General features: G+C 39.4%; 1 protein-coding gene across 6 annotated transcripts in view; it reads left to right on the plus strand.

Annotated features, from left to right (window-relative positions):
* Positions 1-73: 73 nt before the first annotated feature.
* LOC128145894 (uncharacterized protein F13E9.13, mitochondrial-like) overlaps positions 74-23,904 on the plus strand; it is a 191,828-nt gene continuing 167,997 nt past the window's right edge. For 4 of the 6 annotated variants that reach the window (XM_052796694.1, XM_052796695.1, XM_052796697.1 and 1 more), the window contains exons 1-5: positions 221-383; positions 1,566-1,648; positions 8,727-8,907; positions 17,124-17,274; positions 19,444-19,571. In XM_052796694.1, coding sequence (XP_052652654.1) covers positions 311-383; positions 1,566-1,648; positions 8,727-8,907; positions 17,124-17,274; positions 19,444-19,571 — 616 coding nt within the window. In that variant the 5' untranslated portion in view covers positions 221-310. Of the gene's footprint in view, positions 129-220; positions 384-1,565; positions 1,649-8,726; positions 8,908-17,123; positions 17,275-19,443; positions 19,572-23,904 lie in introns of those variants that run through there. The other 2 variants (XM_052796693.1, XM_052796700.1) reach the window with 2 other exon arrangements.

Raw genomic sequence — 23,904 nt, forward strand, 5'->3', positions numbered from 1 at the left:
GGGGCCGGCGGGGCGGGGCCGGGCCGGGGGCGCCGACGCGGAAGCGGCACCGGCAGCAGAAGCAGCGTGCGCGGCGGCCGCCGCCGCAGGTGGACACCGCCGGGCTGCCGGCGGCGGGGTGAGCTGAGGTGAGCCGAGCCGAGGGAGCTGAGAGAGCTGAGAGGAGGGGCCCGGCCGCCCCGCCCCGCCCGCGAGCGGGAACGGGCCCGGTCTGTCGGCGGCGGGAAGCGGGCCGCCGCCATGGCCGGCCGGGGCCTGCCCGCCCCGCTGCCCGGCCCTGATCCCCTCCCTCCTTCCCTCCCCGCAGGGCATGCGGCCGCCCGGGCTCTTCGGGCGGCTGAAGGCGGCGGTCGTCGGGGTGGTGCACGTGGGAGCGCTGCCAGGTAAGCGGCGGCCGGGCGGCCCGCCGGCGGGACAGGGCCGGGCCGGGCCGGCTTCTCGTCGGCGTCACCCGTTAGCCCGGCCGCGGCCCCCGGCGCAGAGCCCACTCCCCGGGAAGCCTGTCCCTTCAACCGCCGCTGCGGGCCCCTCGGGAGGTGCCACAGGTTTGGGCATCCCCCCTTCTAGGGGTAGAAGAGGCAGGAGACGCTTCCGTGGAGGGAGCCAGAGCGAGGAAACAAGGGTTTGGCTTTGGCGAGCTCTCCACCGCTGTGTTTCAAGAGGCAACGGCTAGGAAACGACGCAAATGAGCACTGGCACAGGGTAGATATCGGATAGAGCTCTCACGGGTCCTGAGAGGCAACAAGAAGCTCAGACAAGAGGCAGGGTTTCTTCCACCCTGACCTCCTCATCCACCTGTCCCGGGGCTCAGGGTAAGCAGAGCTAATTACAGCAGCTGACCTTCCCCTTGACCAGCTGGTGCCTGGAGTTCATCGTGCTCCACGTGTTCCCAGAAGCAGCCTCCAGGCATTATGGCCAGCTTTCCCCATGCTGTGAAATCAGACCATCTAACAAAGTTGTCAGGGAGCTCTTCACAGTCCCCATGTCAGAGACTCAGTGCCCGGCTTTCAGAACCCAAGTATCAGAAAAGGCTTTGGAGTTGATCTTAAGGGAAACTCACTGAACTCCAACAAAATCCATGCGTGTTCATTTCTGCCATGAAGCACTTATACCAAAGATCAGATGCAATCAGCCTTGCAGGTTAGGGTTTAAGATAACTTTGATTTTAAATTGGCTGTTGTTTACCATAGGCATTCTGCACACCTAGAGGCTGGTGTTGCCCTAGGTTGTATTGGGTGGAGCATCACTAATGCAGGATAAGCTATAGTAAGTACAGGAATAACAAGCTAAGAGTAGATCTGGTGCAAGAAGAGATTTTAGCAGATATTCCTCAAGTTGTGAATTAGATTTAGGAGCTGAATGGTTACAGCAGATCTGTCAAGTTCAGCTAAGCAAAGAGATGCCACTAAGGCACGTTGCAAGGAGATACAGCAGCCTTTTAGCAAGTTTACCCTGTTTCACCCTATTTCAGTCTGCCAATTGCTATAGTTGTGCTACATGAAAGCTGTTACTGTATGTGGTTTTGGTTTGTGCATGCCCTGGGGTAAGCAGCATTATTCTTGCAGGGACACCAAGAAGTTCTCTTCCATTGACCCAGATCATTGATCAAGCTTGTCAAGAGGCAGAAGCTTACAAGGATGCTGGAGTTGTAAGTTTTGGTTTCCTTCTTCCTATGGCAGCATTTACACAATGCTGCTTCTGCATAGCCAATATTTTAAACTGAGTTTATAATTCATCAAAAGCAGCTTAAACCACATGGTTTAGGAAGATGTTTAAATCCACATCTTTTATTTCAATATGGTAAGTAGGGCCTTGTAGATTACAAAACCTAAAATAAGTATCACATGCACCCAAAACAATTGAAAAAGCTTAGATTCAAATTGTGCAATTCAAGTTGCTTAAGTTGAATTACCACCAATTTCTAAGAATCAAGTCAATTTAACGGGGGGGGGGGGAAGTTGAACGCAACACAGATGGTTGCTGGCATTCTAGGTACCTGGCTGTAGAATGCTTCATCATCCAGTCTGACAAGCCACTGTATTTTTAGTTCTGTACAACACTGGTTTCATGAAGTCATGGAGAAATAACATGTGCACAGCAGAGGCACTGCACGCATACTTCAGTCACTTGTAGGGTGCAGGATCGCCCCACATTTGCGTTTGTGCCAAAACAGCACAGATTATTCAGGGACCAAAAAAAAAAAAAAAGCTTAGGCCCTTTTCTGCCCTCTTTAACCCTTCTATGCTAGCCCCCAGCAGCAAGCATGCCTGCTTTGCGCATCTAGAAGAGAAGGCCCAAAAGGCCAGTCTCAGCCAGAGGCAAGTACTACCAACTGAATTGCTGTTGGACCTAAAGTGGTGTAGTAATCTTCATAGGTCAGTAGATTTTAACAGGGTGTATGTCCTTTTGAAAGGTCAGATATGTTTTAAACATTTCATTGCACCTCATCTTCAGGTGTTGATGTGCTTTTTCTTTGACCTGCCTACAGTATTATGTACTGTTTCTGGCATAGTAAGGTGGTGTCCTAATGTCCGAAGTTTGAAAATGCCTTAAATAAGCAAGTAGTCACTGCTCCGAGCTGCTGGTTTTTTTGCAAAACTTTAATAACAAGCCAGTTGAAACTTTTTAATGGCATAAATTGGAATGATACTTTACAGACTGAACAGAATTGAATGCAGGAGCTTAGTCTAAATTATAGAAAATCAAGGTCAAAATGGAAGACAAGTCACACTAACTGGGTTATGGGCAGAGCGCTAGTAAGGCTAAACTAGGAAAGAATCCCAAGAACAGAATTGTTGAAAGTATAAGTGCAGAAGAATGATGTTTCCATAGGTGGGCTTCAGTGCCTATGAACTAGATGAGTTTGTGCAAGAAGTCCACCCAGTTAGAATAATCGCTAGCTGCAAGTTGTACAGAATGAGTAAGTTTTCTTCCTTTTCATGCCTGTTGAAAGAACAGGTGTGCAATAGCTCTGTATTCTGTACTGTGACTTTCTATTTTGTCTTTACAGTTACAGAATCAACATGAGGTATAACATGATTTGATCTACATCAGAAGAGTGGCAAGTACTAGTCTCTGTCTTCTGTGTCAGAGGAAGTGGTTACACAGATGATCTGTAATTCGTAAAGCCATTGCCCCACATTCCAGTGCTTGTTTACCCATTTCCCTTACATACTAATTAAACATTGAAACCTTTAGCAGCAGGGAGAAAACACCAAGTATACCTAAAGGTGAGGGAGGGTACAAAAGCAGTTACTATCACTGCTGACATGCACAAAGCTAGAACAGTTTTAAGACAAGCTTTAAAAATCAGTACTAACACAAAATTTTGTGTTTTATACTTTACTGTCTTTTCAGCAGTTGTAATAAATTCTGCTATTCCAGGTCTAACTTGTTTACCTTTTCTCCTACTGCATTGCATTCTCTGAACTTGAATATATTTTTAAACCTACCTCTCAGGTAGATAGATGAGGTGAATGCAATTATTTCTCTACACATTTGGACAAATTCAGGGCTTAAAGTTATGCTTAGTCTATTTCCTGTAGAAGTCACAAGAACATCAGTATACATTCCACAGCAGTCTTCATTCTAAAGGTCTGTACACAATAGTGTTGTAGCAATACGACAAACAAATCCTTTATTAATGCCATAAATGTCAGAGAAAATCAGGAGAGCTTCCATAAATACCAGTATGGTTGCCTAACACTTTCTGCAATTCACCCGTTTAGTTTTTCCTGGTACTTTAAGAGAAATGCAAGTTTTTGTGATAGGAGCTTCCTGGCTTTTGCACTGATACCACCACTCTTCCAAACTAACTATCCTGCTTCTGTAACGGGAATATATTTGGGTTTCCCCCTCAGTACTCAGAGTGAAATGTTAAGCTGTTTTTCTTGTGGAAGAAGAGCTAGAAACTTAAAGTGTTTTTTTTCCACAGATGTTTCTACTGACAGAATTTCCAAATGCTGCCTACATTAGCCTTTAAGAAGATATGTAACCATCTTGCTGCTATGAGATGTTTACATGTTGTCTCGAGTTGCTCAAATTGGTGTTAACATTTAAAAATAAAGTATATGGTCTTGTTCACTCAACACACATTGCACTTGGAAGTAAATCCTATATTCAGAAAAAGGTGACTTGTCTGGCACATTAGCAGCTTAACATAATAAATATGAAAGATTTGTGATATTAGAGCACAGTAATGAAAACAAGTGAGTGCTCAGTTAGGAAGCCATCTGTGCTCAAAATGTATATGCTTTGTACTTGTGTGTTGCTAAACAATGAAATTCCCTAAACAAGATAAGCAGCAAGCTATGAGGTATGATCCCTGCCATTTGTATCTGCTTTTATTTAAGAAAAATGCAAAATATATATTCAAGTTAACTTTTATTCATTCCGTTCAGCCTGGGTGAAGCTTACTTTGTAGCCAGAAAACAGAGCACAAGTTCCCTCTAATTTCATTGATACAGATCACTTTACTACTAGTTGCTGTTATCTAGCTGTAGCTACTTGAGTAGCTGACATTAAAGACAGTAAGAGATACCTAAGTAAAACTATATCTTTAAAAAAAACCAACCAACCCAATTATAAAGCTACATTGAGTTGCAAATATTATGGTGCTTCTTACCACACAAAATTTTAGGTTTGCTTCTTTTACTAGTGCTGTCTCTGGAGATACATTCATTGCTATTCTGATCCTCCTGACCCTTCTTTTTGTACCTGGGAGTTGCTAGTACATGTTTTAAATTTATGTTTTTAAAAAGTGAAAAAAGTTTCAAGCCTGTTACTCTTAAAACAACAGTGATAGTTAGAATTCAAATTACTTGGAGTTTAATAACAGTTGAGATGGAATAAACTAGTATTTCTGCATAGAAACATGTAGGTACTTACCACTTGCATTACAGAGGTTAACATTTTAAATCTTAACTGTATTACAGTAGAATAAAGCAGCAGACAAACCTCCCCACAACTATCTCCTGTGGTACATGCAGGAGAACATAAGATACCTACTTACCTACATTAAAGCAGTAACCTCTTGTTTTGGAGATAAAAGTTTTTAAAGAAATTGCTAAGAAGCTGTAACCAGACACAGCAAATAAATGCTTTACAAAGGCCCCTGATATCCTTTATAAGGGGCACATGATTGTGGTGGTGGGAAAAGCTGTGATTGTTCTAGTACACACCTGTGCCTATGTACTAATGGGTATGGTACAAAAACCCCCTTTCTTCCTGTAGGAAAGAGTAGTTGTTTTAAGCTTGCAAAGGTTTGTATTAGTATGCATGTGTTTGTAGGTAAAGCCCTTCTGTTAGGCGAAACACTGGGGTTAAAGTTGCCCTAGGTAAAAGTTATATTAGGTGGGTGCTGAGTTAAAACTTATATGGTTGTTACACCTGTTGTGGTTTATAGTGTTGTGTATTTTTGAGGCTTTTCTGCTGTGATATGTGTGTGTGCAGCTGAAGTGTTTTAAGAGGTCATTTCTATAAGTCGAATAAAGCTAAGAAAATTATTTTTCTATATAATCAGAGAGCTATTTAAATGACCTATTTTCCAGTAGCTAACTGTGATACAAGAGGCACTTTGCACACATGTAGCACTTCAGAAGTCATTCAAATTAAAAAGGAAATATATTGTTTGAGAATTACATATGATAAGGCTAATATATATAAGCAACACTTAAATCATCTTAATATTCAATGGAAAAGGAACACGAAAGGTATTTGGTAGAGTTTTATCTCATACTATCCAAATAAATTCTGCTTTGGAGGGTGTAATACCGTAGCTGTTCCCATAGACTTCTAAACTATAAGCTTAAGTTCCAAGAACTTTAATTTAGCGTAACTGTTTTCTTTCCACCATTTTAATTAGCTGTCTGATAGTACTGGAGCCTGTTTTATATACATATCAAATCAGTAAACACAGAAATCTGTGGTGTTATATTTTTATATAAAATATGAAAGAAAGCTTTGAGTTAATGCATCTGTAATTCAGCTCTCTGTATTGCAGAACATATGTTGTTCTTTTTTAATTAAACAAAACATAATGTGCAAAAGAACATAGTCTATTGGATGGTACCAAAAGAATAACACATTATTAAAGTAATACCAAAAATATTCACTGTAACTGTGGACCTGGAGGCCATAGGAAGAGACAACTGCTGAAAAGTGAATATAGTAAGTTTAAGGCAGAACAGAGAAATGTGGGAATCCTCCCATATGCCTGTGTTTTGAACTAGAATTCAATGAGATACTTTTTATGCACAATTGTATGGCTAGGGTTTTTAATTAATTTTTAAATGAATTAATTCATTAATGTATCTAATGGAATAATTTGCTTTATGCAAATCCTGAGCTGTCAAAGTAGTAGCAACTCATAGAAAGCTCAGTTTCATTGCAGAATTCCTGTGGCATTGTGCCAGCCCGTTCTCCTGCTTTCTTGGCTCCTGGCATGGCTCTTCAGGAGCTGAGCATCTGAAGCCCCATTCCCAGACACCTTTCTTCCCGTGTGTCCTATGGATGTTGATTCTTGACTGCCTCAGAGCCTGGGGCTTCTGATTTGCAGACCCTAGCTCCTTGCCCTTATGATAAGCTTGGAGTTTCCCAGATGTCCAGGTTTTGGTGAAGTCTGCCAAGTAGAACGTTCTTGAGCCAAGGACCACGGGCTACCAGGTTTTGTGGCCTCAAGTCGTTACCTGGTTTTGAGGGCTCTTTGCATTTTTTGAGTTTGGTTTTGTTAAAATATTGTAGTTCTACATTAATCCTTTTGCCACATACTACTACTGACCAACTTTGCATTGTGCTTAAACTGACCTGATATATTTATGTGTAAAGAGGGCAAAAGGCTAAGGGTTTTCTCTCTCTGTTGGTGCCACAAAGGATTCAGTAGTTATGCCTGAGGTACAAGACCATTTGGTCAGTTCAGGTTTGTTGGACCAGTCCTGACCTCATTCCAGAGAAACTGACTAAAAGTTTGTGATTTTTTTTCACTTGTGAAAATGCTGTGGGTTTTCTGAGGACTGGTTGTCATCTTTGTCATATGGCTACCTCCCTCACAGGTAGAAAAGTGTTGATGTTAAATTATACATTGAATTGGATGTAGAAACAAAATCAAGGACAGATGTTTTGTTTAGTTGTCATATCTGGTTTTCCTTTGCCTAGCTGAGGTTTTCCTGGACTGGAATTCTGTAATTAAATATGCTAATGAATGGCACCAAATAGTGCATAGGTCTAATGTTGGATGCTTATAATATTAGATCACTTTTACCATTAATAGGTTGTGTGTTTTTAAGGTGGCATGTATTTTGTGTATTTAAATACTCATCTGTAAGTCATTTGGTAAAGGCAGTTGTACCCTAGCACACTGAACGTATGTGGGTTGTGTGCTTGGACTGACCATGTTGTTCCACCAGATTATTTCCTTTATCAGTTTTCTCCATCCTCCATGTTAGGTGTTCATTTATGATGTCTGTGTCTTAGCCTGTAATTCAGCCATTAAATGCTGAGTGCATTTTATATACTGTCTTATCTTTTACTGCCAAAAGGGCTTCTACACTACAACAAAGATTAAAGAAGCGTTACATATGAAAGTTTTTTAAAAAGGAAACCTTTTTTTTCCCCTTCCTGATTCTCTACATTATTATTATTATTATTAACCAAACTTCTTTGTTTAATCTCTAGTTGTATTTTTTTTCCCAAAAATGTTCTTCCTTCTATTCTGGTTCAGCTACAGTATCTTTGAAATGTAAAGCTCTAATTTTAAAGGATTAAGATGTGTGATAAAACTCGAGAGAGAGCAGAATTTATTTTCTATATATACAATTAATTGTCTAGTAAACTTTTTGTATTTTTAGATTGAAGCAGGTGAGAAATTTCTAGCTTCTTTAAACATTCTCACTGCAAATGCAAAACATAAGGCTTGAAATATGTTTCAAGGATGTACTTTTGTTATTAGTCCTTGACAAAATTATATATGATTTGCAGTTGAAAACCTTCTGGTATATACTATACAATGATTGAAAAAGTACAAGGTACCAGATAATGTACAAAGATTTTCAATAAATGATTATCAGTTATATCAGCAGAGTATTTTGTCATCACTCCATTGTTTGCTAAGAGTATGTCCATGTGGAGTGAGAGGTGTAGTAGATAATAAATAGCAATATCTTCCTTCAAGTAATTCTGAATCCGGAATGGGAGAAATATCAATAGTTAATACTATCGTATTAAGAACACTGCAAAAAGGCACAATAATAGTCAACAAAAAATTCCTTTATTTATCCAAAGTAACACTTATTTTCTGACATTAATTGAATTGAAAATTGCCTTGATTATCTCTAAATCCTCCGTTATCCAAACATACTCAATATCCTATATTCCGGTTGGATAATTGAAGTTTGACTTTACACTATTTTTAATGAGGTATACAATTTAACTCATTCACCTATAGTTCACATTTTAGGATGGATCAAAGGAAACCAAATTGATGAATGTATAATTAAAATCACATTTATTTCCCTTCATGATTTCCCTGCAAATACCATGCTGTTGATGAAAGCACTTTTATAAGTGGTTGTATGCATCAACACAATTTACTGTAGATAATCCTTCCTTTGAAGGAAAACCTTTAAACTCATGTGTCTTTTAATACAAAACAGTGTAATGGTAAACTAGCTGTGTTTTTTAAGTTCCTTTTTTTCCAGTTTAATCATATTTCTTTATAATAATCTCCACAGGATGGCTTGATAGTAGAAAACATGCATGATCTTCCTTACACGGTATGTCCTGGACCTGAAGTAACTGCAGCAATGAAAGTCATTAGTGCTGCAGTGAGACAAACCTGCCCCCATCTCGCACTGGGTGTCCAGATCCTGTGTGCTGCAAATCAACAGGCGATAGCCGTTGCTCTAGCTGCAGGTAATAGAAATGACGCATCAGTTATTACTGTTGTTTGCTATGGCATTTACTCTCTGCAAATTGTGCATTGTACTAACATAGATACCATGAAAAATGAGACATGAAAAGCTCACTGTACCCTGAAAAAGCAGAAATTACATTTTGAGAAAGATGCCTCCTTGATTATAATAGATGATACTTGCACACTGCTTCAGTTGAAGGCAGCTAAAAATCCCAAGGCTGCTGCTGCAGCTTTCTAGGTGAAACCTGTCTAAATATAATGATTAGTTTAAACCTACTCATGTCTAAAAGCCACCTTTGGTGTAACTCTGTTTACTTCAGTTAAATTATATTTGAGAATCAACTTAACCCACTGTGGTTAAGCAGCCTGTTTCAGCATCTAATTATATGTTGTTGCTACTACTGGTATCCATTAAAACTAAGTTTTCATTGCCTTTTTTTAATGAATGGATGGAATGAAGCTTTTTATATAATAACAAAAAATTGAGTGTACAGCTAGCCAAACTACTTAAAATTAAATTGCATTTGGGAGAATTAAATATAAATTAATCTGTCTTTATTGCATGAATCCTAGACTTGCTAACCTTTCTGCTCCTACTGCTTGCTGAAGCAGTTTTAGTTTTTCATATGTAACATTCCATGATTTAAAGATGGAGGCTGGTTTAATATGGAAGGCTTGTACTTCCTAAATACTTCATAAATTGAGGGTTAATGCCTGTTTTTGCCCAAATTGCATATGTGATTACAGTAAGATTGCACATTTTTGAATGTACAAATTTTACAAACAGGCAGAATTTCGTAAGAATGGAAAACTAAAAGATGCTGGTGTTAATTGAAAACCATACTTCAGGTAAAATAATGTAGGCTAACAGCAGTGTGCCCAGGTGGCCAAGAAGGCCAACGGCATCCTGGCCTGTATCAGAAATAGCGTGGCCAGCAGGAGCAGGGAGGTGGTTGTTCCCCTGTACTCGGCACTGGTGAGGCCGCACCTCGAGTACTGTGTTCGGTTTTGGGCCCCTCACTACAGGAAAGACATCGAGGTGCTGGAGCGTGTCCAGAGAAGGGCAACCAAGCTGGTGAGGGGCCTGGAGCACAAGTCTTCTGAGGAGCGGCTGAGGGAGCTGGGGTTGTTCAGTCTAGAAAAGAGGAGGCTGAGGGAAGACCTTATCGCTCTCTACAACCACCTGAAAGGGGGTTGTAGTGAGGTGGGTGCTGGTCTCTTCTGTCAGGTGGCTGGAGATAGGACAAGAGGAAATGGCCTCAAGTTGAGGCAAGGGAGATTTAGGTTAGATATTAGGAAAAATTTTTTTACTGAGAGGGTTGTCAAACATTGGAATGGGCTGCCCAGGGAAGTGGTTGATTCACCATCCCTGGAGGTATTCAAAAAGCGAGTGGACAGGGTACTCCAGGGCATGGTTTAGGGGGCACGGTTAATGGTTGGACTCGATGATCTTGAAGGTCTTTTCCAACCGAAATGATTCTATGATTCTATGAACTTATCTGCAATGACAGTTTTAATTACCTTGGGTATGTTCTAAAAGTCTTAAATTCCTTTTTTCTTGGGGGAATTTGTGTTAGATGTGTTTTGAACTCAGAACTTTGGAGTGCTTTAAAATCAGAAGTTGCCATTTTCAAGGTGTCTAGCTACTTGACAAACTGACAAAACCTGATTTTTATTGCTGCAGTAGAACCTATATGAAAACCTAAAATAAAAATGCTAACAGAATCCAGTTTTAGTTTTTAGGGATTGTATGCATGTAGGATACTGGAGGTACATAGGCATTTGCAAAAATATTTATACATCTTATTTTTAAAAGCAGTAGTCGAACTGTTAGGGACTTATGCATCCTTTTAGGAGCAAAACTGATCACTATATAAGGGATATAGTGTGGGAACAATGTATTTCTCTTTTCAGCAATTATTAATGAGGGAGAGAATTCCTGGAGGGCTTGGGTTTTGCTCAGCTCTACTGCTGTTCTGCACTATTTGTTCTGTAACTGGAGAACACCAGCTTGGAAGGGCCTGTGTTTTAATGCATTTCATTGCACTTCTCTAAAAATGATTGTCTCAAGTTCACTGAACAGGAAAGCAAAAAGAAAAGAGAATCACTTTAAGCAAAACCATAGTAAAGTGAGTGCTACTTTGTAGGTGGGAAATCTTTGAGTTGTTTTTCTGTAGCAACTTACTAGTGTCTTTAATGTCAATACAGTTTTCATAGGTGGGAATTAATAAAGCAAGCCCTGTATGCTTCCACTACAGAAAATACTTGCTGAAGGTGTTTTAGCTAAAAAGCGTATGTAGCATCTCCTGCTACTATGCAGTCATTTCATTTTCCCTGTGGAAACTCCTATCTTTGGTAGAAATAACTGTTCTGAAGAGAGCTGCACAAGGAAATCCTGAGTGGTCTCTAGGTGAAGATAATGATTTTATTTTGTAAAGAGGGAAAAAAGTCAGCAGGTTTACAGTGTGACTAGAAGGAGCTCAACATCACCAACATGTGGTTATGTTAATAAACATGTTGTGGGTAGCCAAATAGTAACAGATGAAATTACTGAATTTTCCTAGCATATTGACAAGGTATTGGATAAATCTGAAAATAAAAGTAATAAATCAGGGGATGAGGCATCTGAGAAGGTTGAGAATTTTTTTTGTCATTTGTTTTGGTTCTTTAGGAAACATTTATTTATTCAATTAGACACCTAAAGGAAGGAATGACAGCAAAACATCTTTGTGCTGGGTGCTTCAGCAAAGGCATGGAGCAGTGGTAGGAAAATAGTGGGGGATCTTGAGGAAAGAAGGAACTGCTCTTCTGACAGAAACAAGCAGTTCCTCATGTTATCAAAAAACAACTATTGAGCCAAAACAGTTGTTGTCAACATCTCCCCAGCTCCAGAAGGTTACTGCAGACAGTTACACCAGTGCTGAGTGCTCTTGGTTCAGCGCACGGGCAGGTCCACCACTGTGGGTTGATGGAGGCGGTTGCCCAAGGGCATCCATCCAGCAGGCCATGGCATCCTCCTGCCCGTGTTCCCCCTCCATCTGCCCCACAAACCAGCATCACTGTGTCTGATATTCTGCTTTCGCTTTTGACTTCAAAAGGTTATGTTGAAAGCTGCCAGGTTTCCCTCTGTTTCTAAGGGCAGATATGGCAATGTTAGGTCACTCTAACATTAATGTCATTATATACACAAATAGTGGGGGAGATTCATGTCACACATTTCTTTAATATTAAAAATGTCCTTTGCTGCTCAACTTTTATACTCCTCTAATGTAGGCATTTTAGTTTAAAATACTGTAATGTCCCTGAGGACCCATAGACTGCAAAACATAGAGAGAATACAGAATAGTACAGTTTTGTATTTATATTTTTGACTGGAAGCCATCTTAATCTCAAATACTTATACTCAGAAAAACAACCCTTCTTAATGGTTTTAATTACATCCTCCAAAGACCGTATTATCTTCCTTCTTCCCTAAAATGCTCTTTGTGGAGAAGCAAGTCAGAATTTGTTTGCTAGGGTTACTTTTTCAATTGGTTCATTATTAACAGGTGTACCATGTGGTTTTTAGAGGTGTATAATTTCCTGTTTGTAGTTTCTGATTTAATTAACTACATCTGCTTGAGGTTGAAACGGAATGATGTATATAAGCAGGTTCTGTGAGCATTTGTAGAGGAGATAAAAAATACAAATGCTCTCTTATTTATTTTTGTTTAGCAAATATTACTGGTTATCATTTCTCAGTGCTCAGGAATGTCCACAATATGTTTGCTAAGTCTGGGTCAGATTTAGGCATAGTGTTTGGTTTTCTTTACTTATTTATCAGTGTGTCTTGTTTCCTGAAGTTGACCATTGTGTTAATTTCATGTTGTTTGTTGTTGATCTACTTCCAAGTTACATGCCTTTTCTTTTATTGAAATTTTTCTAATTATGAAGCACTGTTCATATTAGAGGGGACTGTTGTGTCTAAAGGAATTGCCCAAAAGCCCTCAGCTATTTGTGTTTTTTTCTTATGTTAGTGAGATGTTCTGCTTGGCTCTAATCTATCAGTATAGGTCTTTGCAAAGGAGATGCAGAGCCTTTATAATACAGGGACTATATGCTGGTGATACTCCCTTCATTATTTTGCACATTCTGCATGCTCTCCGTTACCAACATGTAGCAGTGATTGAGAGGAAATAAATAACTGGCCCATCATTAACCTAATGGAGACAAACTTAATGGTGAGAAGAAGGATTTCAAGAAAAATTGCCATTGTGGAATATCAGCCTGGCCATCTGCTGATCTTTGAGGCATAGAACAGTGCCCATAGCTGTATCTCTGTAGTGATGCACAGGAACACTTCTGATATTCCAGGTATCCCTCCCTGCTGTATCTTGACTCCATGGGGTGGAGAACCCCAGGCACATGGGCCAGAGGCAAGTTATGCTCTAGTGTTCTGGCCAGAGCTTCAGTCTGTGCACCTGGGAGCAAGGACTGCAGGGTCTACTGTAGAGTGCAGCTTCGCTACACCTGGGTGAGCCTGTGTTACACTCCTCATGAATCAGGGCTCAGTTTTTAAGTTTATCTTCTCTCATCTCATAAACTTACAATAGAATAGTTCAGTTGGAAGGGACTTATAATTGTCTAGTCCAACTGCATCTCCACCTGACTGTGAAACTGCCCTTTTTTCCTTTAAGGATCATATTACTGAAATCCCATTTCTGAGTTGGTCTTCATCAATAATAATGACATAGTTGGTAGCTGATTAAGTGAGGCTTCATATCAGAAGATATCCCAGATACCCAGATGTCTCCATGTCTTTTATAAATAGAGCTTTGCTGTCTGAGACCATTCCTTTCCCTCACCCACAAGCAGAGATATCTTCCATGGGAATTCACTTGCTACAGCTCATGATACTGTTTAAGGTGGGATAGAATTGGGCAGAATTGTATACTGCTTTTTTGATTTTCTTTTTAACTGCCACCATATTAATGCAGTGGCGGGGGGAGGCAGCTAAGCTGAGAACTGCAGCAGGGGTGTGCATGCCTTGGGAGCATCCACAGGTGCTGTGAAGCAGGGCAGTGACTGCTGCAGACTGTGCTGTGAGCTCTGCTGAAGATGCTTCTCCCAGGCCTGCAATTCATGCTGAGCGTGGAAGGAGCTGCTGCAAGGCAATGTGCGGAGTAGTAAAGGGTCTTCGCAGCACAGAGACTGTATGCCTCTAGTGTCAATAGCAGGCAAAGTCGATACTCCTCTGAGTTTTCACTTTCAGTACAAAATCAGTCTTTCAGATTCTTTTTTAATTAGGAAGGCAAGATGAGCTGGGAGATGGGATTTACTGTGCATGTAAAGCAAGATACCACCACTAAAGTAACCTGCAGCATCTTGCCTTTGTGAAAAGGCAGAGATGTTTGCCTGAAGTCCAAAACTCAGGAGCTGCTGCCTTGCAGAGGCCAGGTCCCATTTCTGTGAAAGCAGTAAATCCTAGCTCCCAGTTCCTTTTGACTTTATAACTGAAGGAAGGAACATACCTGAGAAAAGGCTTCTCAATGGTTGCATCCACTTCACTGTTTTGGGGTGTTAAAATGCAGCGATATGCACATTTGCAGCATTTAAGATGGATAAAGTATAAGTACTATTTCCTCCATCAATTCAGTCTTGCAGTATTTTCTCACCCAGCAAAAGAAGTGTTTCAGTCTGTCATTTTTTTCTTTTAATCGTAAATTATCATGGGAAGGAAAGAAAAAAATAAAGCTTTTCTCTGCAGTTGATAGACCTTCACAGCTGTTTAGGTAAAGCTGTTCAAGTAAGATTAAAGTAAGTGGAGTAACACTAACTTTTGAAAAAGTGACAAGCTCTAATTGCTTGAGCAGGCCCTGCAGCAGCTGATTACTTGATTCCATGTTCCTAATACAGTCCTGAAGTTCTGTTTATTAGGTTTCATTGGAAATTTCCTGTTCTTGTTTTCCAGTGAGATTACAAATTTTTTTTATTCCCATATAAGTCAGAAATGGGACTGCCTATTAACTATTCAATGGCTATTACTTTTCAACGTGCCAAATGTGAAAGTAAGCAATAGTATCATTCTCACAATTTTATGAGCGTAAAAATGAATTCAGTAGCAGAATCTGATTATGGCTTCATAAAACAGAAGGGTAATGATTTGGTGCCTGCACCTATTACACTTGGTTAAAATTTGTATTTTCATAGCCCCCAAAAATCCAGGTAGAGAGTGCAGCCTTGTTAAACTAAGTACAACCCTAATGTTTAGCAGAAAGTCTTAAATTACTAAGTTAAGGAAACACAAACCAAGCATCAACAAATAACATGTAAGCAGTGACTTCAATAAATGAAATTACTCAATGAATAGCCCCTGTCCTGAGTTAGACATTATGATTGCTGTGAAAATGTAATATATCTCTAGACTTATTGATAGTCTTATGATTAGAGGAGAAGTAATTTTTCTTATTTAATTCTGAATTGTACTGTAAACTTGGGTGATTTAAATAGAACCTATAGCTTTTTTTCCTAGATGCAGAAATCTCAATCTGGCTATTTGCACTGTGTTTATTACCCAATGTCTACTAGCACCTGTAACTATACTTGTGGCACGCTCTTATCTTTGGATCCTGAGAATACTCCATGCTTTTCACCCACTAATCTGAAGGCACAGGACAGCTTGCATTTGGTTTGGCATCCATCTGTGATGTTTCTTGTTAGCTGGAGTCTGTGTTGCTAAGCAATACAGGCTCTTCTCTATCAGGCATAAGCTTTTGTTTCTGCAACTTCAGGGCTTTTGGAATGAAACTGAAATTTTAAAATAAACAGGCACCTTGTCATTTGGTAAATACATTTTAAAGATCATTTATGTTTATATTTGAAATGTGCTAAGGTGAGGCCTCTGTTGCCTAAGCAGTTCTCTGGTGGGTGGGATTGCATTCTTGATGGCTGCTTTCACTTGCATTGGTTTCCTTGGTATGATGTCAGCTCTAATTAAACATGCAGCTGACTCCAAAGCTGGGGCAGCAGCAGAGCTTCAGAAGGGCTTGGAAGAGACCTCTAAAGCAAAGTGGAAGAACAGCAAAAGCTGCATAAGATGAGTGCAGAGCTTTTACACGTATGTTAAGTGACAGGTGAAATAGACTTCAAGGCTATGAAAGACTGCAGAGAAGAGGGGAATACAATAAGGGAGTCAGAATTCAATCTTGTGCCTCACAGCTGCGGGCTTGTTACCATGGCCAAAGGTTTCAGTATTTCAACACAGAGGTATTTCAAGGCTGTGTAGGGGTTCCCTGAGAGTAGACGAATGGGCTGTGTAAAGTCATTGCTATTCATAATCTTGCACTTAAGTATACATGCCACAAAACCTTCCTATTGCAAAAAATGAATGAATATGGTGGAAACCATGTTGCTAAGACATGGTGGAGTTGATGGTTGGAGTAAGTTCAGAGTAGAGTGGAAAATATTTCACTCTTCCCAAACCTTATCTTTTTTTACCTTTGGCACAGCTCTTGAAGTAATTTGTTCGTGTGGTGCTGTGTAGAAAACACAAGCTACATTCAGATGGAGAGTCAAACAGGTGGTATATAAAGTGTCGCAGACTGTGTTTTCTTGCCTGATTTCCTAAAGAAAGAAGACTTAATGCTAGCCCTAGTCTACGTCCATGTCCTTGATGCTTTTTGACCTTCTGGCCAACTTCAGGCATATTTAACAGGGGAATAGATGTTGGGAAAGTAACGCAATGAAAGAGTATCTGGAAAGAGGGGAGAGACCCAAGTTAATGACCCTTCTTGGAGAGAAGATACATTGTTAGGGCAAAGGAGCTGTGTTTTGACCTACTTGCTCCTCTATTGGCACGTGCCCACTGGCACGTCATGGCAAGAGGCAGGGCAGGGTGTGCAGCCGCCTGTTCTGAGCCACACACGAACAGACTGGTGGGGGCTGAGGAGGAGAAGGGAACCATGGGGATAGGGAGAAAACTAGTGGGCTCTATGGGAGAGACCAGAGTTGAAGGCAGTAAGATGGAAAGAAGTCGTCGGAGAGAACATGGGTGAAAATAAAGAATGTAAAACTTAAATATGTGGAAAAGCAAGGTTGGTTAGTCCTAAAGCATATGGAACAACTTGTGTTGGGAACAAGTAAGAGGGGCAATAAGGTGGGGTTTTGTTTGTTTTTAGTATTTCTGGTTTTCAGTCTTCAGTTCTAGCTAAGATATGCTAATTATTTCTTTTTTCAGGTCTTGATTTTATCCGGGCTGAAGGGTTTGTGTTTTCTCATGTTGCTGATGAAGGGATTATAAATGCCTGTGCAGGTAACCTGCTACGATACAGAAAACAAGTTGGAGCAGAGAACATTCAGATTTTTGCTGACATTAAAAAGAAACATAGGTAAATACAAGCAATATTTTATGTAAATATGAATGTAATAATGATCTTGTCTTTTTCTCCATTTTCTGATGTTTTTTTTTTTAATGCCTATTTAGTGTCAGGAAAGTTAATGGTACATGGAGAACTTTATTGTTCAAGCAAGGTCTTGCAGTACTATTAGGGGATAAGTTTAAAAATAAATTTGCACCTGTAACCTGCAGGTTGCTGCATCTGTGAAGTTTGCAGTTGTTTAACCTTCAGGATTTATAAATGCAGACTGTAAAAGTTTTGCATCTGGTATTAGGTGAGATTTTGTATACTTGTGTATATGCTTACTATGTTTAAAGAAATTTTGTTTCTGGAGGCTAGGCATCCAAGGTTATTTTTAGTTATGCAAGCAGTTGCCTTATAAAAGCATCCAAATCATAATATTTTGGCACTTTAAAAAGCTATTCTTTCTTTTTCCTCCTTCCTGCCAATAATACTGGTTTATTCTACTTAAATCAGTGTTGTCTATGTACGGATTATGTTCTATGATTATCAAACAGAAGGAACTTGTGACAGATGAATCCAATTCTTTTCTGCTGATAATTTATCATAACTGTCACATGGTACTTTCAGCTATTTAGATGTCACTCTTTGGTTTTTTTCCCCAGAAGAACTGCTCAGGTGTTATGTATTATACATGCTAAATAACCTAATTAAAATGTTTGTGTGTAGTATGTGGATAATCATGAGAATAACCAAGTCTGGAAGATCTTAAATACCTAATAAACAGGTAATAAATTTCAAAACAGAAAGGAAACAATGCAGCATGGTCAAATTAAGCTTTTACGGTCCTTTCAGAGTGGTTTCTTTCTAATGATTTCTTTATATATGCATATGTGTATATATATAAATAAAAATACATCGCATTAGACTTTTTTGTAAAAAATTGTTTGCATTGTGATTTTTTTTTTCGTTTGCCTTGACAATTGATGAATTGGTATTTGGATTATACTTCCTGTTGCTCAAATTTCCTTTTTAAGAAAGGAAAAGATTTTTTTTTTGTTTCAGGCAGACTCATAAGCTGAGAAGGAAATGTTAAAGGACTTGTTGGTTGAGTTTTTTAGTGTAGAACAATATGCCTGCCACTGAGAGCTGCTAGTCTCCTATTCTTTAAATGGGGAGAAACTATTTTTGTAGTCTACTTGCTGTGTTACGGCTACCCTCCACATTCTAGTTTTAGGGTGCCTACTACTCTTAAGCCCTGTTTCAACCTCATTGTATGTATTAGGTACTTAGGTCTGCCTTTCTCCCGCTGCAGAAAAGGAGTTGGTGTACTTCTTTTGCATCCATCACCATGAGTGGAACGCAGTGCACACATGTGCTGCCTCTGAATATGGCCAGAGCATGGCTCCCCCCAAGAGCATTGTCCATCCAGGCTGATCCGGCAAAGAGGTTGGCTCCATCACCGCTCACCAGTGCAACATGTTGGCCATAGCCATTGTTTTCTACTTAAATGGAAATACAGAGACAACAAAGTCAGGTGTTGAACCAGCAATGGCTGGAATTCTTTCAAAGTTTAGAACCCTTTAAATTAAAAGCTGCTATTGCTATAGGTTTCAAACAAAGTGCGTCACCCATGTGTCAAAGACTGCTGTTGAAAAGCTAGGTTGCAGGTAATTGATGTTTGTAACTGCTGTGTAAGATGATTCCTGTGATTATATCATAGGTAATAACTATTCTTTCTGTTAGTTGGACTTCGTGAAGTGAAGTGGAGGGTGTTAATTCTGTTCTAGGCAACAGAATCTGATTTATGAATGACTGCACATCCACAACTCCCACTTGAAGTCAGAGATCTGTGTGTGCTCAACATTTCTGAAATACAGGTGCTCGACATGTAAGCAGCTGTCTCAATTGACACCTGGTAGTTCACACTTAGCAATCACTCTTTAGAGACAGGAGACCCCGAGCGATAGACCGATCAATTTATGGTTCCCTGATGGAAAAGGTTGGATTTTTCCCTCTTGTTCATATCGCAATCTTACTTCCCAATTTAAAACAGGACACTTGCCCTCTCTCACAAAGCCTGCCTTTGGTTGTTCTGACAGCGGGGAAGATGAGGAGATGCAGTCTAAACATTCAACAAGATGGATAACAAATGTGTGTGCCGAGAGTAACCACAGGGTACATTCCTGCTGTTTACAGTGCTCACGCTCTGACGGCAGATGTCAGCGTGGCCGAGACCGCTTCGGCTGCCGAGCTCTTCCTGGCTGATGGGGTGGTACTGACTGGCACGGCTACCGGATTGCCCGCAGATCCTCAGGAGCTGAAAGGTGAGAGCTGTCATACGAAGGTCGGACAACAGGCGGTGAATCAGTTTCTGGATTAATGTAGAAAGAAATCTATATATCCGCTGTTCCTTGAGGAAAGAAAAGAAACTCCTGCTGTGGGGTTTGATTTGATGCAGCAGAACTAATGTGATCGAGGTGCTATTCAGATTGGCTGTTGTGTGTTTCTGAACAACTGTTTGGCGGGACAAAAATGAAAATTATTTCAAGCTTTTATAACACTGAATGATGGTGAGGCTTACATGAAAAAAAAAGTTAAAAATATATGTTCCATTCTAAAAAGTCTTAATATAAGAAAAAGCCACTTTATAGCCGTATTAGAAAACTAACTAACTATAAATCTTTCCATTGAAGAGTTAAGCATTTTTATCTTTCACAATGAAAATGGAAGTCCTGCAATAAAGGGGCATTTTGAGGCAACATTCCAAACAGTAATACCAGGGAAGGTACTGCTTAGAAGATTTTCAGGAAGAATACAAGTTCATTGGTAGATAGAAAGATACTACATCAAAATAATTTTTAAATGGTGTGGACTTTTTATCAAGGGAGAGTCATTTGACCTATGAGTTCTGACCTTTGCAAAAGTGTTATATAATTCTTCATATTTTCATATTGGCATACGTTTGGGCTGTCTTCATGAAACTGGATTGCTCCCATGCTAGAATTAAAGTTCTATCATGAGGGCATTTAATTTTCATCACTGATTTTAATTTAGATTAATGGCTTGAATTTGAGGGTCTCACTACATGAGATAGAATGTGTATTTTTTTTAGGTTTTACTTTTGCTGACATGCTTTAACTTAGCATGTTTTGAAGTTCCAGTGCAGAGTGTATTGTATTCAACTTATGTTAGCTGATCAGGGTGAAAAACATACTTTACTTGCCATAGATACCTGGACCTCAAGCATCTTTTGAAATAACATGAAATCATTCAGTGTTTTCAGGGTTTTATCTATAACATACATGCTTAACAGCATTTAAAATGAATGTTAAACTTGTCAAAATGGGTTCTTATTTCATACGTAGTAAACTTTTTGCCAAACAATAGGTTATAAATGACTATGCTTCAATCAGCAATGTTAAAAAGAAAACTATGGCTTGGTGTGAACACTGAGCTCTTGAATTAGTTGGGTCTTTTGGTATAGTAAACTAGAAATGATACATGGAACAGCTGACCCTGAAAGCTAGGTATATTTTAGAGACTGCAAAATTTCATTAATCTAGAGCTCCATCCCTGCCTGCAATTAATGTCCCCATCGTTCTTAATGCAGATTAAATAATTTTTAAAAAGGATTTGATAAATCTTAGGGTGAAATCCTAGGTTAAATTCTGCTTTCACATATGCACATGCAACCTCCATTGGTTTCCTGCATCAGAGACATCTAGGCCCATGGATATTTTTTTATCACAGGACTCCAGCCAGACAGCACCATGGCTTCTGCTTTTATTTCATGTGAACAAACATGTCAGTCTCTGTCTTTTTCTCTTTCTGGGTCCAAAGAACAAAATGAGTCAGAGTTAGCAGCTGTAATGAAGTACACACATTGATTTTGTGTTTGGATTTGTGCTATGAAAGCAAGAGTCTGCAGATCACGGGTTTATTTTACTTAGGTCACAGCATTTTGGATGATAGCAGGCCCTCTCGTGAGAAGGATGTTGGCTTAAAACAGTTAGGAGAAGGACTTAAAAATCAATATTCCAGGGTATAAGGAAATGACAAATCAGGCATATCTATGTCAGCAGATTCTTAAAAGGAATCAGATCTACAGTCTACAAAGTTGGTGTTGATGTGAGTGAAATTTTGCATTTCACGAATTTATGCAGCCCTGGAAGTGCTGTATTACGATGATACACACAATTGGGCACCTTTCATCACACTGCAAAGCATCTCTTGAAAGCAGAACCAAGAGACAGATGAGATTTTTGTCATGTCTTTTTTTCAGCTTTGTTGTGCAGTAATATAGAAGTGGTTTTTGCCTTTTTGTCTTTGTGTTGAATTGACTGATTTGTGATGGGGTGTGGGAAATGAGTGTTTCCCTGTCAAGCCAGAGAACTGTGTTCAGTAGGGTTTTGTTTGTAGTTTGTGTCGCTGCCGCCTTGTAGGCAACCATCGGCATCGCTCCTTGCAGAGGCTGGCAGGCTGTGTACCAGGGCACCAGTGGTTGATGGAGTACAAGGTCTAAAAATCAGACTTCAGGTTATTAAGGAGCAGGAATTTTGAATTACAATTAATTAATAAACCATATTTTCATTTAAGAGGTTATAGAAGTTTGTTCCAGCTTGCTACATTGTGAAACATTATTTGGTCGGAGCGTGTGAATCTATCAGGTTTTCTCTTTGGGTATAACTGCTGAAATACCTGCTTCGCATCCAGTCTGTATTTGAAGTGACCAAAGCTTTGTATAATGACTGCTTAGTTAACTGTTTGAACAAAGCAAATAGCCTCAGCTGAGTAACCAGTGGAAAACAGGGTACATCATGAAACCTAAAAGCTGGCTGTGACTGTCACCTTAGTTATTGTTTATAAAAGGGGCATCAAGACTGATTCACCCTCTTACCTTTTGATGGTACATTTAGGTCAAAACAGAGGCTTCTGCCTTTGCGGTACCCACTGAGATAAATGGGAGATGTGAATCTGGTCAGTATGTTTTGTAGCCCTAGATTAAATGACAGAGAAAGTCCTTTGAATTAAAAAAACTAAAATGTGTTACAGTGGAGCATTACCATAAACATAGTGTTGTGTACGGTACAGTGATTACTGCATATGAAAAAGCTGTTGAAGAGTAGTTGAGCAAGTTATTGGCACAGTGGTGGTTACTTTTACGCTGCTCTTCGCCATTGTTTTCAAGCTAGGAGCATTTGGCCTTTATTTCATGTAACTTGTGCATACCATAGTTCAAATGCTTTCTTTGTGCTTTGCAGCCAAGCACTATTTCATTTGATTTTATTAAAGACATGTCTGCAGATGTACTGTCACAAGAAAGAGCACAGTGCCCTCTAGTTACAGTTTATTGAAATAGAGAAATGTGCAAGTTGTGTAAACTTTAAGATCTTGTTACTGTACAATCACAAAATTGTCTCCTTTTCTCTTTGTGTCAAAGGAAAAAAAATATAGTCAGAAGAAGAAAGCCAAGAAAGTGAGAGATTTAAAGCAAATCTCTGTGTTTAGAGGAATCTTGACAGTGACTGAACATCGCCATGCAAAAGCATATCTCACTGCTGTTGCTTTATTTTCTTTTACAAGTTAGAATTTGTATTAACACAGCCAATAGACAAATCACCTTCTACTAATCAACTTTAGGCCTTGATGTGCTTGGAAATGACTTAAAAGTAGCATCTGTAGCATACTTAATTAGGTAACCCAGTCTCATTGCAGACCGAGCACTCCCATTGCCATTCTTCACATTGTCAATCTGAATAAAGTGTGTGGACTCCATGTGTCATGTATGGATCACAGCAGGAGTTGGATACCTTGCTACTTTGGAAAGCTTCGGGGGTTTTTATAGTTTCACAGCAGTCTCAGGTTTCACTGGTTTTTACTCTTTGCCTAGTAGGGCTAAGCTATTGTCTTACACCCATATGATCATTTTCTGTTTGATTATTTGGCTCTACATTTTTCCTGCTGATGTGAAATAATTATAAAACAACTACCTGCTAATGTGCCTTATGTACTTGTTGTAAAAACAAATATTGACTTGGAACGCAGTTCCTCAGGGAATACAGTAAAGTACTGTTGCACAAAATTGCGGTCAGTTGTAGCACCTTAATTATGCATTGGTATCTATGTAAAGCAGATATGATATTTCTAAGAGCACGTAGATACTATATAAATAAAATTCTGATTTTTCTAGAACAGGATTTCAGTAATAATGCTATAAATAACTAAAAATGAATTATTTTGTTGCTGTAAGCAGGATGACTATAAGAATATAAAATATGCATAGAAATAACTATAGTTTTTATTATATATACATGATCCATCTGATTTGTTTAAAATTTTCAATGACTGTGTGGAATGGCTTTATGTTTGTGTTAAAATGTTTGTAAGAAGGAGTTATTGTTCCTAGATGGAAAAATGGTAGGGCATGTGACCTAAAAAGAGGTTCAAGAGCATTTTAATAGATCCCCTTTCTTTGGTGAAGTAGGAAGGTAATAAATAATTAGTCTTCCCTGAAGCATAATTAATAAGTTAGGCTTCTGATGAAACTTCATTTAAACAGTGTTTTGAAGCAGACTTTTATATGTTGCATATATGCTTTCCCTAGTTACTTCAAGCTCTAACCGTCTTACATAAACTTATCCCCAATTGAAGTAATTT

This window comes from Harpia harpyja, chromosome 9 (assembly GCF_026419915.1).
Source record: "Harpia harpyja isolate bHarHar1 chromosome 9, bHarHar1 primary haplotype, whole genome shotgun sequence".
Lineage (NCBI taxonomy): Eukaryota > Metazoa > Chordata > Aves > Accipitriformes > Accipitridae > Harpia > Harpia harpyja.